At 23.8% G+C, this 13,844-nt stretch overlaps 1 protein-coding gene across 4 annotated transcripts in view; it reads left to right on the top strand.

The window, feature by feature from the left end:
* The window catches only part of LOC122503970, a 144,233-nt gene extending 133,261 nt beyond the window's left edge, over positions 1-10,972 (top strand). For all 4 annotated transcript variants that reach the window (XM_043614776.1, XM_043614778.1, XM_043614777.1 and 1 more), the window contains 4 exons: positions 3,545-3,674; positions 5,701-6,008; positions 10,266-10,464; positions 10,733-10,972. In XM_043614776.1, coding sequence (XP_043470711.1) covers positions 3,545-3,674; positions 5,701-6,008; positions 10,266-10,464; positions 10,733-10,897 — 802 coding nt within the window. In that variant the 3' untranslated portion in view covers positions 10,898-10,972. The remainder of the gene's footprint in view (positions 1-3,544; positions 3,675-5,700; positions 6,009-10,265; positions 10,465-10,732) is intronic.
* Positions 10,973-13,844: the final 2,872 nt, after the last annotated feature.

Raw genomic sequence — 13,844 nt, 5'->3', positions numbered from 1 at the left:
TTACTATTTTTTACAATTTCTTACTATTTTTCACAATTTCGTACTATTTCTTACTATTTCTTACTGTTTCTTACTATTTTTTACAATTTCTTACTATTTTTTACAATTTCTTACTATTGTTCACAATTTCGTACTATTTCTTACTACTTCTTACAATTTCATACTATTTCTTACTGTTTCTTACTATTTTTTACAATTTCTTACTATTTTTCACAATTTCGTACTATTTCTTACTATTTCTTACTGTTTCTTACTATTTCTTTCTATTTCTTAAAATTAACTTCTAGTATGTTTATTTACTTTTTGACTATTTTTTACCTTTTTCAAAACTACCCCTTTGTCACTATTTCTTTACTATTTTTGTACTATTTTTTTCTAGCATTCTAAATATCTGTTTTATTTTATATTATTCACTCGTTATACATATTAATTTATTGGCATTCCCTTTAGACTGCAACTATCAACTATCAATATTGTAGTATTGTTTTCAATTAATTTTCAACTTATTTTCAATTAATCGATTAATTAAAAGTTTATCAATAAATATCCACTTCACAACTGATTATTCGAACAAGAAATTTATCGATTTATACCGATATTCAGTAATCGATAACTCTTATAATTACACAATATTAATTAATCGATTATCGTATATTTGCTAATCAATTATTAAAATATCGATTAATCGATTATTTATCGATTAATTGACTATTTTTTAATCAATCGATTATTTATCGTTTATTCAATTATTTATTCATTAATTGTTTAATTATTAATTACTCGATTATTTATCGTTAAATAAATTATTTATCGATTATTCGATTATTTATCGATCAATTAATTATTTATCGATTAATCAATTATTGAATATTCATTAATTGATTTTTTATGGATTAAACGATTATTTATCTATTTATCGATTATCGAATATCTAAAATGGATATTTTATTAATTGATTAAAATATTTAATAAAACATATTAACATAATCGATTGATTGATTTGAGAATATTGACAAAACGATTAATACTGTCGATATTCTTAATAAAAATTGATTTTTCAGGATCAATATCTTGAGATCGTTTAATTTATGAAAAGAAAAATTTATTAATTCTTGAATTGCAAAAAATTATTTAAATTATTTTCTTCTTTTATCAAATTATTATTATTTTGTAGAATTTTTTTTAATATGTACATAAATAATCGTAATAATAACAATTAGTATTTAATTGTAAATATTGAACTAATTGGCAATAAGGTGCGCAATATAAATAAAAATGAATTCGGTTTTTGAAATGATTGCATGCTGTACAAAAAAAAACTAATAACAATTTTTATAATTCGAAGTAAATTCCATGTTTAGTGGAATTTTTTTTTTTTTTTTGAGAAATCCTAAAGAATTTTATCATTTTGAAATTTTTTTTGAATGTAATTTTAATTAATTACAGAGGAAAATATTTGAAATTAATTAATTTTGATATTAATTTATGTATAGACTTTTTTTTTTTTTAAATTTATCTTTTATTACACTTAATTGGTAATTTAATTACTATTTTAAAATTTAAAACGGTCCCAAATTATTAAGAACTATCACATTCTCTATTATTAAATAGAGTTAATTATTTTCTTATTTTTGATTAATTATCGATTACATAACGTGTTGGATCTATTTTATTTTTTATTTACTTCATATGTTATGAAATTATTGTTTCTTAATCAAATTTTTATTATACTTTATTTCATATTCAATTCAAAACTTATAATTAATTATTTACTAATTATTTATTAGAATTTTTTATGTTATACTCTTTCTTTTACTTGTCAGTTTTAAATTAATTTTCTTTTTCATTTCTAATGTTTTTTTCAATAATATATTTAAATTATAATATTGTTAGCTTATTTATAATTATTATAATAAAAAATTGAAATGAACTATTTAAATTAATTATTATTGATTAGTTTTTTTTTATAAATTATTAATTATTATAAAATAAATTGTTAAAAACCACTTGTACCCATTTTTATTATTTTCTTACAATTTAAATTTTGGTGAATTACATAATTTTTTAATTAAATAATTATAAAGTAATTATGACAAAAATGAAATATAATAATAATATTAAACAATAATTAAATTTTTAACGATTTACGAGATATTTTGTATGTAAATAAATAAATAAATAAATAAATAAACAAAAATTAATAATTGTTAATAATTATAATTAGGTACAATTACAATTATAATCATGCTAATGGTAATTGCAATTAATATAATATTGTTAGCTTAATTATAATTATAATAAAAAATTGACATTAACTAATTTAATTATTTTTTTTGCTGTTTGTATGTTAATTGTAATTGCAATTATAATTATACTAATTATAATCAATTACAATTATAATTATATTAATTATAATTAATTACAATTATACTAATTATAATCAATTACAATTATAATTATATTAATATTAATTATAATCAATTATAATTTTATTAATTATAATCAATTACAATTATAATTTCAATAATTTTAATTGCAATTATAATTACACTAATTATAATTGCAATCTTATAATATATTTTGCGTGTATTTAATTTTATAATTTAATAGAATGTGTATTTTTCGGTTTTCCAAAAAATCGGATAAAATAAAAAAAAGCCATATACATATATAAGAAAAATGAAAGTAATTAGAGTCAATTTTATTTCCATATATTAATCGAAATTTTACATTTCGTGAAATAATCTTGTAGGATCGACCCACTAACACTCATCATCAATTCGTATATATAATTAAAGAGAGAGTATATATCTTAACCTGTCACTAATGCAGTTCATCATGCGCCTTTCGCTTTTTAATTTAATTTAGTTTCTTTTTTTTTACATCTCAATTTAGTCGCTCGCTTCATTAATTCATCTCTTTGATTTCATTAAACTCACACATATTTAATTTTAGAATCTAATAAATTTTTGTAATTTATAATAATTAACACTTAACTTTTATTAATTTTCATGAATTTTTATTTAAATTTTAAATTTTCTCTTTGAAATGAAAATAAATATTTATTTACCATTTTTTATTTAGGTTTTTTAATTTTTTCAATTTAAGTTTAGAATTTAGATTTTTAATTTAAAAATTATAGAAAAAAAAATTAAATAAATTAAAATAGTTTTGTAATTTATTTATTCTATTCATATTTAGTTTCATATAATTTTTATTCATTTAGTTTAATTATTTTAATATAATTAAAAGAATTTGGAAAAGTAAATATTTTTGTTATGCAAGTCTTTAAAAATTTTATATCTAAATAAACAAGAAAATTATTTTTAGCGAGTAGAATTAAAAAATATTTTTTTTTTTTGTAATTGCTTGTCGTAAATAATTGTCGCTTTAATAGAATAATCAATTTTCATATTTTATAAAATTGAAATTAATTTTATTTTGATAGAAAAAAATTTTTAATTATATACAATGATTCAGAGTGAAAAATTGTTACTAATTTTTTCTTTTCTTTCTTTTCGGTGAAAAAAAAAATATAATTTAGGCACAGTTTTGGAGAGCAATTCTCAGCGAGAAAATGGGCGAGAGAAGTTGCTGGACAACGGGAAATTTTGGCAGCCTATGGAGGTGTTAAACTCGAAGATGTTCGCGGAATGAGAGCACCATTCCTCTCGGTAATTATATTTTTTATTTTTCTATGTTTTTCTTATTTATTTATTTATAATTTGGAAAAACAAAAAATTATTTTAACTCAGGCGGTCAATAAAGTACCCATTATTGCCCTAGGGTAATAAAGTACCCATTATTGTCCTAGGGCAATAATGTGTCCATTATTACCCTAGGTCAATAAAGTCCCCATTATTACCCTAGGGCAATAATGGTCACTTTATTGACCGCTGCTCACAGGTCAATAACAGATTCATTATAACTAGGTTCGCGACTTGTTTGAACCAGTTGCAAAACTATTTTATTAATTAGTATTTATGAAAATTAATCAATTATTATTAAAATTTTCAAAATAAAAAAATTTTTTTTCAAATCTTAATTTAAAGTTTAAATTATTTAAAAGTATGTTTATAATAATCTGATGGAATAAATATAGTTTTTTTAATATTATTCCATATAATAATTTCTCAGTTAAATTAACAAAAAAACATAACATTTATAAAAAAATATTAAATTTTGTAAAAAAAATTTTTGATAGATAAAAAATAAATTTTATAGAAAAAAAAAAAATAAATTTCAATAATAAAAATGAAAATTATGTCTTTCATTGAAAGAAAAATACATCGTTATGATATTTTATGGCGAAAAAAAAGGAATACACTTCGTTTGTGGAAAAAATTAGAAGGAAATTCTCATTAAGTGAATCCTAAATAAAAAAAAAAATGAGAGAGAAAACATTCGCGCTGCTATTTAAGTCAAGGAGGATACAATTAAAGTCTATATGGTTTATAAAAGTTATGCGATTATCTAAGAATTGTAAAAAAAAAGTTTATAACTTAGCAATAATTGAAAAATATTTTAAATTTTAGGGAAAAAAAGGAAGAAAAAATATAGTTAAATGTGAAAGAATATGGAGAGTGGGGGGAAGATGTTATTTGTAATTGTTTCGAAAGATAAATCCCGTTCAACAATTATCGTTTTTGTTATATCCACTTTATATGGTCAATTATTAGATTTGTCATTAAGAGAATAAGATTTAAAAAAATATAATAATAATAATAAGAAGAAGAAGAAAAAGAGGAAAATGAATCTCGGCAATAACCTCGTAACACTAAACGATTAAGTTACCCGCATTTAATCGTAATTTTAGAAAGAATATCAAGAATCACTTTTGAAATCTAAATGGTATAGGGATTAAATATATATGTATATATAAACACACATGAAAAGGGCAATCGTTAAAATGATCATAAACGTTCGCTTTTACGTAATGCGAAGAATTTTCTCATCATCTGCGTGCGATCCAAGAAAATCTCAATTTTATTTACATATACATGTACCTCTCAGAAACCAATTTTTTAGAATTTTGAATAAATTTATTTAAAGCATAAATAAAACTTTTCAATTTTTTAATTTTTGAAGCATGGGCAAAGAATTTCAAAGCATTGGGAGAAGAAAAAAAGGTTTTTTTTTATAGGGGCCCCAAGGTGGCCACCATTCAAAAATTCACTGAAAAATTAAAAAAATAGTCGCGCAAAAATCAATTTAAGGTAATTTTATTTGAAATGTATTGTTTTCGGCTTATAATCACAGAATCAATAGTTGTAAACTCTGTTTTTTGCTTATAAGAAGCTATTCTAAAATATTAATAAAAAAAAAAAAAAATATTGTTAAATATTTATCCTATTTTATACTTTAAAAACTAAATTATTTTATTATTCATCATAAAATTTACATTTTCCATAATATATTTTGATAAATATTACATAGTAAAAAAAATAATTTTTTTTTTTTTTTTTTTTTTTTTTTTAATCCAAAAGTGATTTTAAATAAAAACGGATGGTGCCCACCTTAGGGCCAGAACGACATTTTTCAAAAGTTATCAAAGAATTGTATAACACACAATTTTATCGACATTTATAATATTATTGTAAAAAAAAAAAAAAAAAAAAGTTTATTTGATAATTTTTCCAAATTATACTTTTTGATATAAGATTTTTTATGTAAAATAAATATATAATATTTTCCTTTAAGGTTGGTGGCAATAATATGTTCAAAATGCTCTGGGACTTGAACTTCACTTATGACTCGTCAATGCCAATATATGAGAATCGTCCTCCAAGCTGGCCATACACATTAGATTATAAACTCTTCCACGATTGTATGATACCACCTTGTCCAACAAGATCGTATCCTGGTTTATGGGAAGTTCCCATGGTAATGTGGCAGGATCTTAATGGCGGTAGATGTTCAATGGGTGACGCATGCAGCAATCCACCAACACCCGATGGCGTTTATAAAATGCTAATCAAGAATTTCGAACGTCACTATACAACCAACAGGTAAATCAAAATTTTATCTTTACTTTATTATTATTATTATTATTTTATATTTTTTATTGACCTCTAACAGAACCATAAATAAACACAACAAAGAAACGAATAAAAAAAATACATTGCGGAAAATATATTCTTTTCTGTATTGTGGCAATTTATTTTATACAGGTAACTGCTTATATGCTGTTCTTTCAGTAAATTGCCAAATGCGACACTTTCTTATATTTGTCAACTGACCAATTTTCATAAAATTTCGCAAAAGTTGATCAATATTATTTAAATAAACATTTATAAAAACATTTTTATAAAATTCATCCAAAATTTAATTATTTAAAAAAACATTTATAAAATTCATCCAAAATTCAATTATTAAAAAAAAAATTTATAAAATTCATCCAAAATTCAATTATTTTCATAAATAATAAAAATTACCACAGAAATTCAATAAATATAGAATAGAATTTTTAAAAAAATTTCGAAAAAATGAAATTACAATCAATATTATTTGAAAAAATTTTAATACAATCACAATAATTCAGTTACTTTCACTAAAAATAATATTTTTCATGGAAATTCAATTATGTAACAAAATTTTTGATAAAATACATAACCAAGAATTCAATTATTTATTTATTTATTTAACAAATTTACGGGTCAAGCCCTTTCGTACAAAGTACTCTTACAATCTAAAGGCTGCAAACCACAACCTATTTTAATCAATAATAATTAGTTAGCCTGCACTAGGCAGTAATAGAATCAAAAATTTAATGTGAACTTACGCAATGTGGAGGTAAATCTTAAATAATTATTGTCAAAAAAATCAATAACATTAGAGACAGAATTAGCCTCTCTGCCTAGTCTTGTTACAAGAGAGTGGTATCCGTAGTTTGTTCTATGGAACGATTCCACAAATAATGTGTAATTTCTAGTAACTCTAGTAGGAACAGATAAATTAAATAATGACAATAAATGTGGACAATCATTAACACCATTTATAATCTTATAGAAAAAAGTCAAATCATTAAACAGAAACCTAGATGCAATTAGTGGAGTGTTAAGTAATAGTCGTAATGAACTGTAGTCATGGGCGCATCTGTCAAATGGTATGTTAAACTGTCGCGCCACAAAACGGAGAAATCTATTTTGAATTCTTTCAAGTCTTATCACATTAAAATCATAAAAAGGCACATATATTACAGAGGCATATTCCAGCAGCGATCTCACCAAAGAGAAGAAAAGAATTCTAAGTGTATTTATATTGTGAAACATAGATGCGTTTCTAGTTATAAAACCTAGGACTCTTAATGCTTTTGAAGTTACTTCAGATATATGTCTATTAAATGAGAGATCACTGCATAGAAGAAGACCCAAGTCCCGAATACAAGTAACCCTTGTAAATTCATATTTAAATTATATATTCATAAATAATAAAAATCATCGAAGAATTTCATTAATTTTTAATACTATACTTTAAATTAATTAATCGAAAAATTCAATTATTATCACTTATAAATTTTTCCAGAAATGAAAATTCAATTATTTAAAATAAAATTTTCATAATTATTATATATCGAAATAATTAATTATTGACAACAATGTTTTATAAAATTATTCAGAAGAATTTAATTATTTTCACAAAATAACAAAATTTTTTACAGAAATTTAATTTTTTTTTAAACATTTTAATAGAAAATTTTTCGCAATAATTCAATTATTTTCAAAAATAATAAAATTCTTTTGCAGCTATTCAATTATTTTCTTAAATAATAAAATTTATAGCAGGATTTCAATTATTTATAATAGAATTTTACAGGAATTGCTTAAAAAATGTATAATGGAAAAATTCAATTATTTAAAAAAAAATGTTTTTTTTAAATTCTTCGGAAGAATTTAATTGTTTACAAAAATATTATATAATTTTGCACAGGAATTCAATTATTTTCAAATAGTTTAATAAAATTGTTCGAAAGAAATCAATTATTTTAAATAATCAATTTTTCTTTTAGATTTTTATAAAATTTTTCCTATGAATTTAATTATTTACATAAATAATTCATCGAAAGAATTCAATTATTAAAGATAAATAACAAAATTATTCCCGAAAATTCAATTATTTTGAGGCTTTTCAATAAAATTGTTTGCCAAATTCAATTATTTTCATAAATAACAATATTCATCACAAGAATTAAATTGTTTCTAAAAGTAATAAATTTCTTCCTGGAAATTCAATTAATTTTGAAAATTCTAATAAAATCGTTCGCAAAAATTCAATTATTATTTTCATAAATAAAAAATTGCTTTTTTGTCATTCAATTATTTTCAAAAAAAATTTTCAGGAATGTCTCGAAAAATGTAATTAATCTTTCAAATATTTTAAAAAATTCTAATAAAATCGTTGGCAACAATTCAATTATTTAAATAAATAATAATGCTCGACGAAAATTTAAATTTTATTTTATACTATTTTAAATTAATTGATCGAAAAATTCAATTATTTTCATAAAAAAAGTTTTCCACAAGAATTCAATTATTATTTAAAATAAAATTTCCATAATACTTGTTATATTTCGAAAAAATTAATTATGTAAACAATTTTTATAAAATTCTTATGAATAATTAAATTATTTTCAAAAATAACAACATTTTTTACAGAAATTTAATTCTTTTTAAGCATTTTAATGACATTTTCACAATAATTCAATTATTTTCATTTCATTTCATTTCATTTATTGAATAAATCCAATCATAAATAATAAAATTCTTCTCCGGAATTCAATTATTTTTTTAAATTTTGATAAAACTCTTTTCAACTATTCAATTATTTTCTCAAATAATAAAATTTATAGCAGGATTTTAATTATTTTAAATACAATTTTACAGGAATTGCTCAAAAAATGTATATTTATTCTTAAAAATTTTAATTACAATTCCTCGAAAAAATCAATTATTTAAAAAAATGTTTTTTTAAAATTCTTTGGAAGAATTCAATTATTTACAAAAATATTAGAATTTTTCACAGGAATTCAATTATTTTCAAAGATTTTAATAAAATTTTTCGAAAAAAATTAATTATTTTTAATACAATTTTTATTAAATTTTTTTTGAAATAATTCAATTATTCTTTTAGATTTTAAGAAAATTCTTTCCAAGAATTCAAATATTTACATATAATATCTTCGAAAAAATTCAATTATGTCGATGAATAAGAAAATTATTTTCGAAAATTCAATTATTTTTAAAAAAATTTAATAAAATGCTACACAGACATTTAATTATTTTCAAAAATTTTAATGGAATTGAAATTTTTTCACTACTTTTTTTAAGTTTAAAAGATACTTTTTGCTACTTTTTTAAATTTATTTATCCCAGTAAAAAAAAACTAATTCAAATGAATTGAAACGAATTAACATTTTTGGTAGGCTCCAATTCGTATTTGTCACAAAGCGGGATTCACTCAAGCTCTTTGTATATTCAATTGAATTTAATTCAATATGTACCAATTTGTCCAAACGAATTCGCATTCGAAAGAAATGGCCAAGGAATGCATTGAATTCGTGCTAACGAATTGAAAAAAATTAAAGGCTCAAAACTTGTCCAGTGAATTGGTACGGATAGAAGGTTCGGAAGTTCAATACAGTTTCACGAATTCAGGAAAATTGCATCATGGCTCCAATTCGTATTTGTCACAAAGCGGGATTCACGAAAGCTCTTTGTGAATTCTTTTTAATTCATTTCAATTAGTTTTCGTTTACTGGGATCCCAGTATGAAGTTTGCATTTGTGCAAAAACTTACTTTTTGGTTTGTATATAATTTTGAAAACTGTGACTTTTCTATCATTATATTATTAGTTCGTGGCAAATTATTTATTGCTTTAGTCACGAACTATAAAGATTTTGATAGAAATGACGCGTTTTTCAAAAAGTACAAACCAGGACAGCATATATATGCAGTTACTTGTAGCTATTTTTAAATAATTTTTCGCTAAAATACAGGTAACTGCTCATATGCTGTCCTTTCGGTTTGTATACACCTTTTTGAAAATTATAGCCTTTCTACAATAAAAGTAATTAGTTTATGATGGCAAATTTGTGTAGATAAATGTTAGCCGCACAAACCAATAAGTTTCTAAAAGAAATGCTACTGTTTGTCAAACAGGAAGGACGGCATATAAGCAGTTACCTGTACCTTTCGGTTTTTTTTTCAGTAATCGCACGTAATCGTAAACTACAAATAAAAATAAATTTATTTAAATATCCTTTCAGGGCGCCATTTGGACTTTTCTATCATGCAGCATGGTTCACACAGGCGCATCATAAAGAAGGTTTCTTATCATTCCTGGATACAATTGTCGCAATGGACGACGTTTGGGTGATAACAAATTGGCAAGCATTGCAATGGGTGAGAAATCCAACTCCCCTTGGTCTTCTCGATAATTTCGAACCATTTGGCTGCAACTATCCGGTAAGAGAAAAAATAAACTTCTTTTCTCCCCCCCCCCTCTCATATAACAGTAAATAATAAAAAAAAAAGAAATATAAAAAATAAAAAAAAACAAAATATATTTAAAGAAATATTGAATAAAATAAGACAAGAAATTGTGAAAGAATCATAAAATTTTGTATTTAATAGCACGATCGATTACTTGAGGTATTCATAACCTCTTACTGCCCCCCCCCCCTCCTTTCCTCCTTTAACTCCTTTTTATGCTCATTCTGTTTGAAATTTACAGGACAGGCCAAAGAAGTGCAATAACGCGAAGGTCTGCAATCTTTGGCACAAGAGTGGCGTTCGATATATGAAGACATGTCAGGCATGTCCGGACATTTATCCATGGACGGGAAAAACCGGAATTCGCAGCAGTCGTATCGATAATGAAATCGACACTCACGAATGAGATGAAATAATTGCCAGAAAATGAGAGAAAGAGAGAGAGAGAAAGAAAAAAAGAGAGCGAGAGAGAGAGAGAGAATAAAATAGAATGAATAAGAGAAAGAGAGAAAAATTGTAAGAGTGTTTGTGTGTGAGAAAGACAGAAAGTAAGAGACCCACTTTAAACAAGGACGAAAGATAATTGTGAACGGAACTTTAATTTTTGAGCTTCCGCACCATGAGATATCGATACATTCGATACTATGTATCGATAAATAATAAATGTTCTTTCTTTATTGACATTAGTCAATATCGATATTTTGAAAAAGATATTTTAAAAACTATTTTGAATGCATTTTTAAGAAATAAAAGAATCCATTGTAGACACACCCTTATTATCAGCTGTCCAACCCTGAAAAATTAAGAGAGCTTTCTTGACAATCGCTATTTTGAATGCACCTTTAAGAAATAAAGAGTCCATTGTAAACACAGCCGTAAGGCTAGTATTATCACGATCGCTATTTTAAACGCACCTTTAAGAAATTTTTTTTTCTCAGGCTAAGTCCACAATAAATAATAAACGATATTTGAAAATCTATTTTGAATGCACCTTCAAGAAATAAAGAGTCCATTGTAGACACAGCACCTTTAAGAAATAAAGAGTCCATTGTAGACACAGCACCTTTAAGAAATAAAGAATCACCCTTATTTTTAGCTGTCCAACTCTTAAAAATTGGGCAAACTCTCTTGACAATCGCTATTTTGAATGCACCTTTAAGAACTAAAGAGTCCATTGTAGACACAGCCTTAGACATTAAGGATGTGTCTACAATGAACTGTTATTCGTTGCCATGTTGGATGGAATGTAACGTTTCATTGCAAACATGGCCCTTTTCTCTCGTTCAAGGTGACAAAAAGAGTCCATTGTAGATTTGGCCTTACTTTTGTTAATCGAACCAAAAGCTTGTAAATTTCTTTCTGGCAACTAATAAGCATTAAAAAAAACTCCATTGTGGACTTGGCCTTACTTCATTGTAGAAGTACTTTTTATTCGTCAACTACCCAAAAGCGTCATTCCTCTTTTTCGCAAGAAGCATTTAAAAAAAAAACTCCATTGTGAACTACGCCTTATGTTTACTGTAGACAAGGCCTTATGTTACTTTTACATACAAAAATTCGCCACTAGTTTTATAATTTCTAGGTGACTGCCCAACCCTGTTACATGTTAATTTCTTTTGATTTGCAAGATTGGGTAGTCGAAAATTCCACCCACCAAGGTTGCGTAGTTAGAAATTTAGAAATTCGACAAATCGTGCTTTTTTGTCAACTGTCCAACTTTAAAAAAATTTTTTTTGCCGAACTATCCAACCTTGTTGAATGAAGAAAATATTTTAGCAAGGTTGGGTAGTTAAAAAAATGAGAATATCATATCGTACTACCCAACCCTGTTCATTCTTTTTCTTCCCTTTAAAAATACGGTTTTTTTTTTATTCGATAACAAAATTTTTCTCGAACTTTTAATAAAAATAAAAAATAAGCAAACAATTATTTTTGTCGCAAAATAAAAATTTTAATTATTGTATGAATGCGTGAGTTGTAGAAAAAAATGTCCGTTTGTTTTTAGTGGGTCTAAAGGTGGGTACACATGCCATTTTAATATTGTACCTATTCATTTTTTTGTACACATGAATTTCAGTCTCTAAAAAAATCGAGAAAATAGAGATTCTCTATTATTATTTCGAATATAATAGCAAAAAAAAATGTTTCATTTTATCGATAAAATTGTTTAGGCCGAATTTACAATTTACTTTTTAATTTCAACGAAACAAAAAAAGAGTCCATTGTAGACTTGGCCTTTATGAAAGTTCTTTTGTTTTGGAGAAAATAAAGGTTCTTCCACAATGCATGTTCTCCAACCAAAGTTGGAGTGGGGAAACGAAAAAAAGGCAGTTTTGTCGGTAAAATCAAAAATTTTTTTTTTGAAAAGGGCGCGAAATTTGAAAAATTGAAAAAAAGAGACAACAAATAAAAGAAGAGATTATGTTTTTCGAAAATAATGAAAATTCTTAGAATAATTTTATTGGCTCACACAAAAAAAGAACATATCATGTAGAAAATATAAAAATTTCATTTCGCTAAGAAAACAAAAAATTGTATTTTAATATATTTTTCTACTTTATTTTTGCAAAAAAGAAAAAAAAAATGAAAATATTTTTTTTTTCAAATATGTCATTAAGAGAATCAAAATAAGGGACAAATTATGAGAAGTTTAGGAGTTCGACTTTTGTGTCGTTAAATGACGTGAGAAAAGAAATCAGTCAGAATATTCAATTTTTTTATTTTTCAATATACATGAAAATTTTGTAATAATCGACGAATGTGAAAAGCAGAATTTTTTTTTATTTATATTTTTCATTATTTAGAAAAAAAAAGAATAACTGATTTCTTTTCAACACTGAAATAGATTGTATTAGCAATTTCAAGTTTTTTTTTTGTATTTTCGAATTTATAGATGGAAAAAAGAAGAATAATTTGTGTGACATTCTGTAGTTTTTCCTCAAATTCGAAAATTTTTGTGAAAAACTTAAAAAAAAAAATATTTATTCGCTTTTATATAAATATATAATTATAAATAAAAATATTGATGTGTGAGAGTAAGGGAAGCGTATATTTAAAAGAGAAAAAAAAATGATGAATGTATTTTGTCTCGGAGCTTTAGATCAATTTACACGATAATAATATTAATTATTATTATTATTATTATTATTATTTATAATAAATTTTTGATGCCTTTTTCTAATTATTAGTAATGTCGCGTTTGCGGCGATTTTGTGCACTAAAAATCGATATAGTGTAAGATCGATTGTTGCATAGAAGAAAAAAGAAAATGAAAAATCAAAATGCGACTATTGTCGTCATTTTTTTTTTTTGTGAACGTAACGACGTTCAGAATATTTTTATTTTTTAGAATC

The sequence above is a fragment of the Leptopilina heterotoma genome, unplaced genomic scaffold (assembly GCF_015476425.1).
Source record: "Leptopilina heterotoma isolate Lh14 unplaced genomic scaffold, ASM1547642v1 Lhet_275, whole genome shotgun sequence".
In the NCBI taxonomy this organism is placed as follows: Eukaryota; Metazoa; Arthropoda; class Insecta; order Hymenoptera; family Figitidae; genus Leptopilina; species Leptopilina heterotoma.
This window is presented reverse-complemented; position numbering and strand designations above follow the sequence as displayed.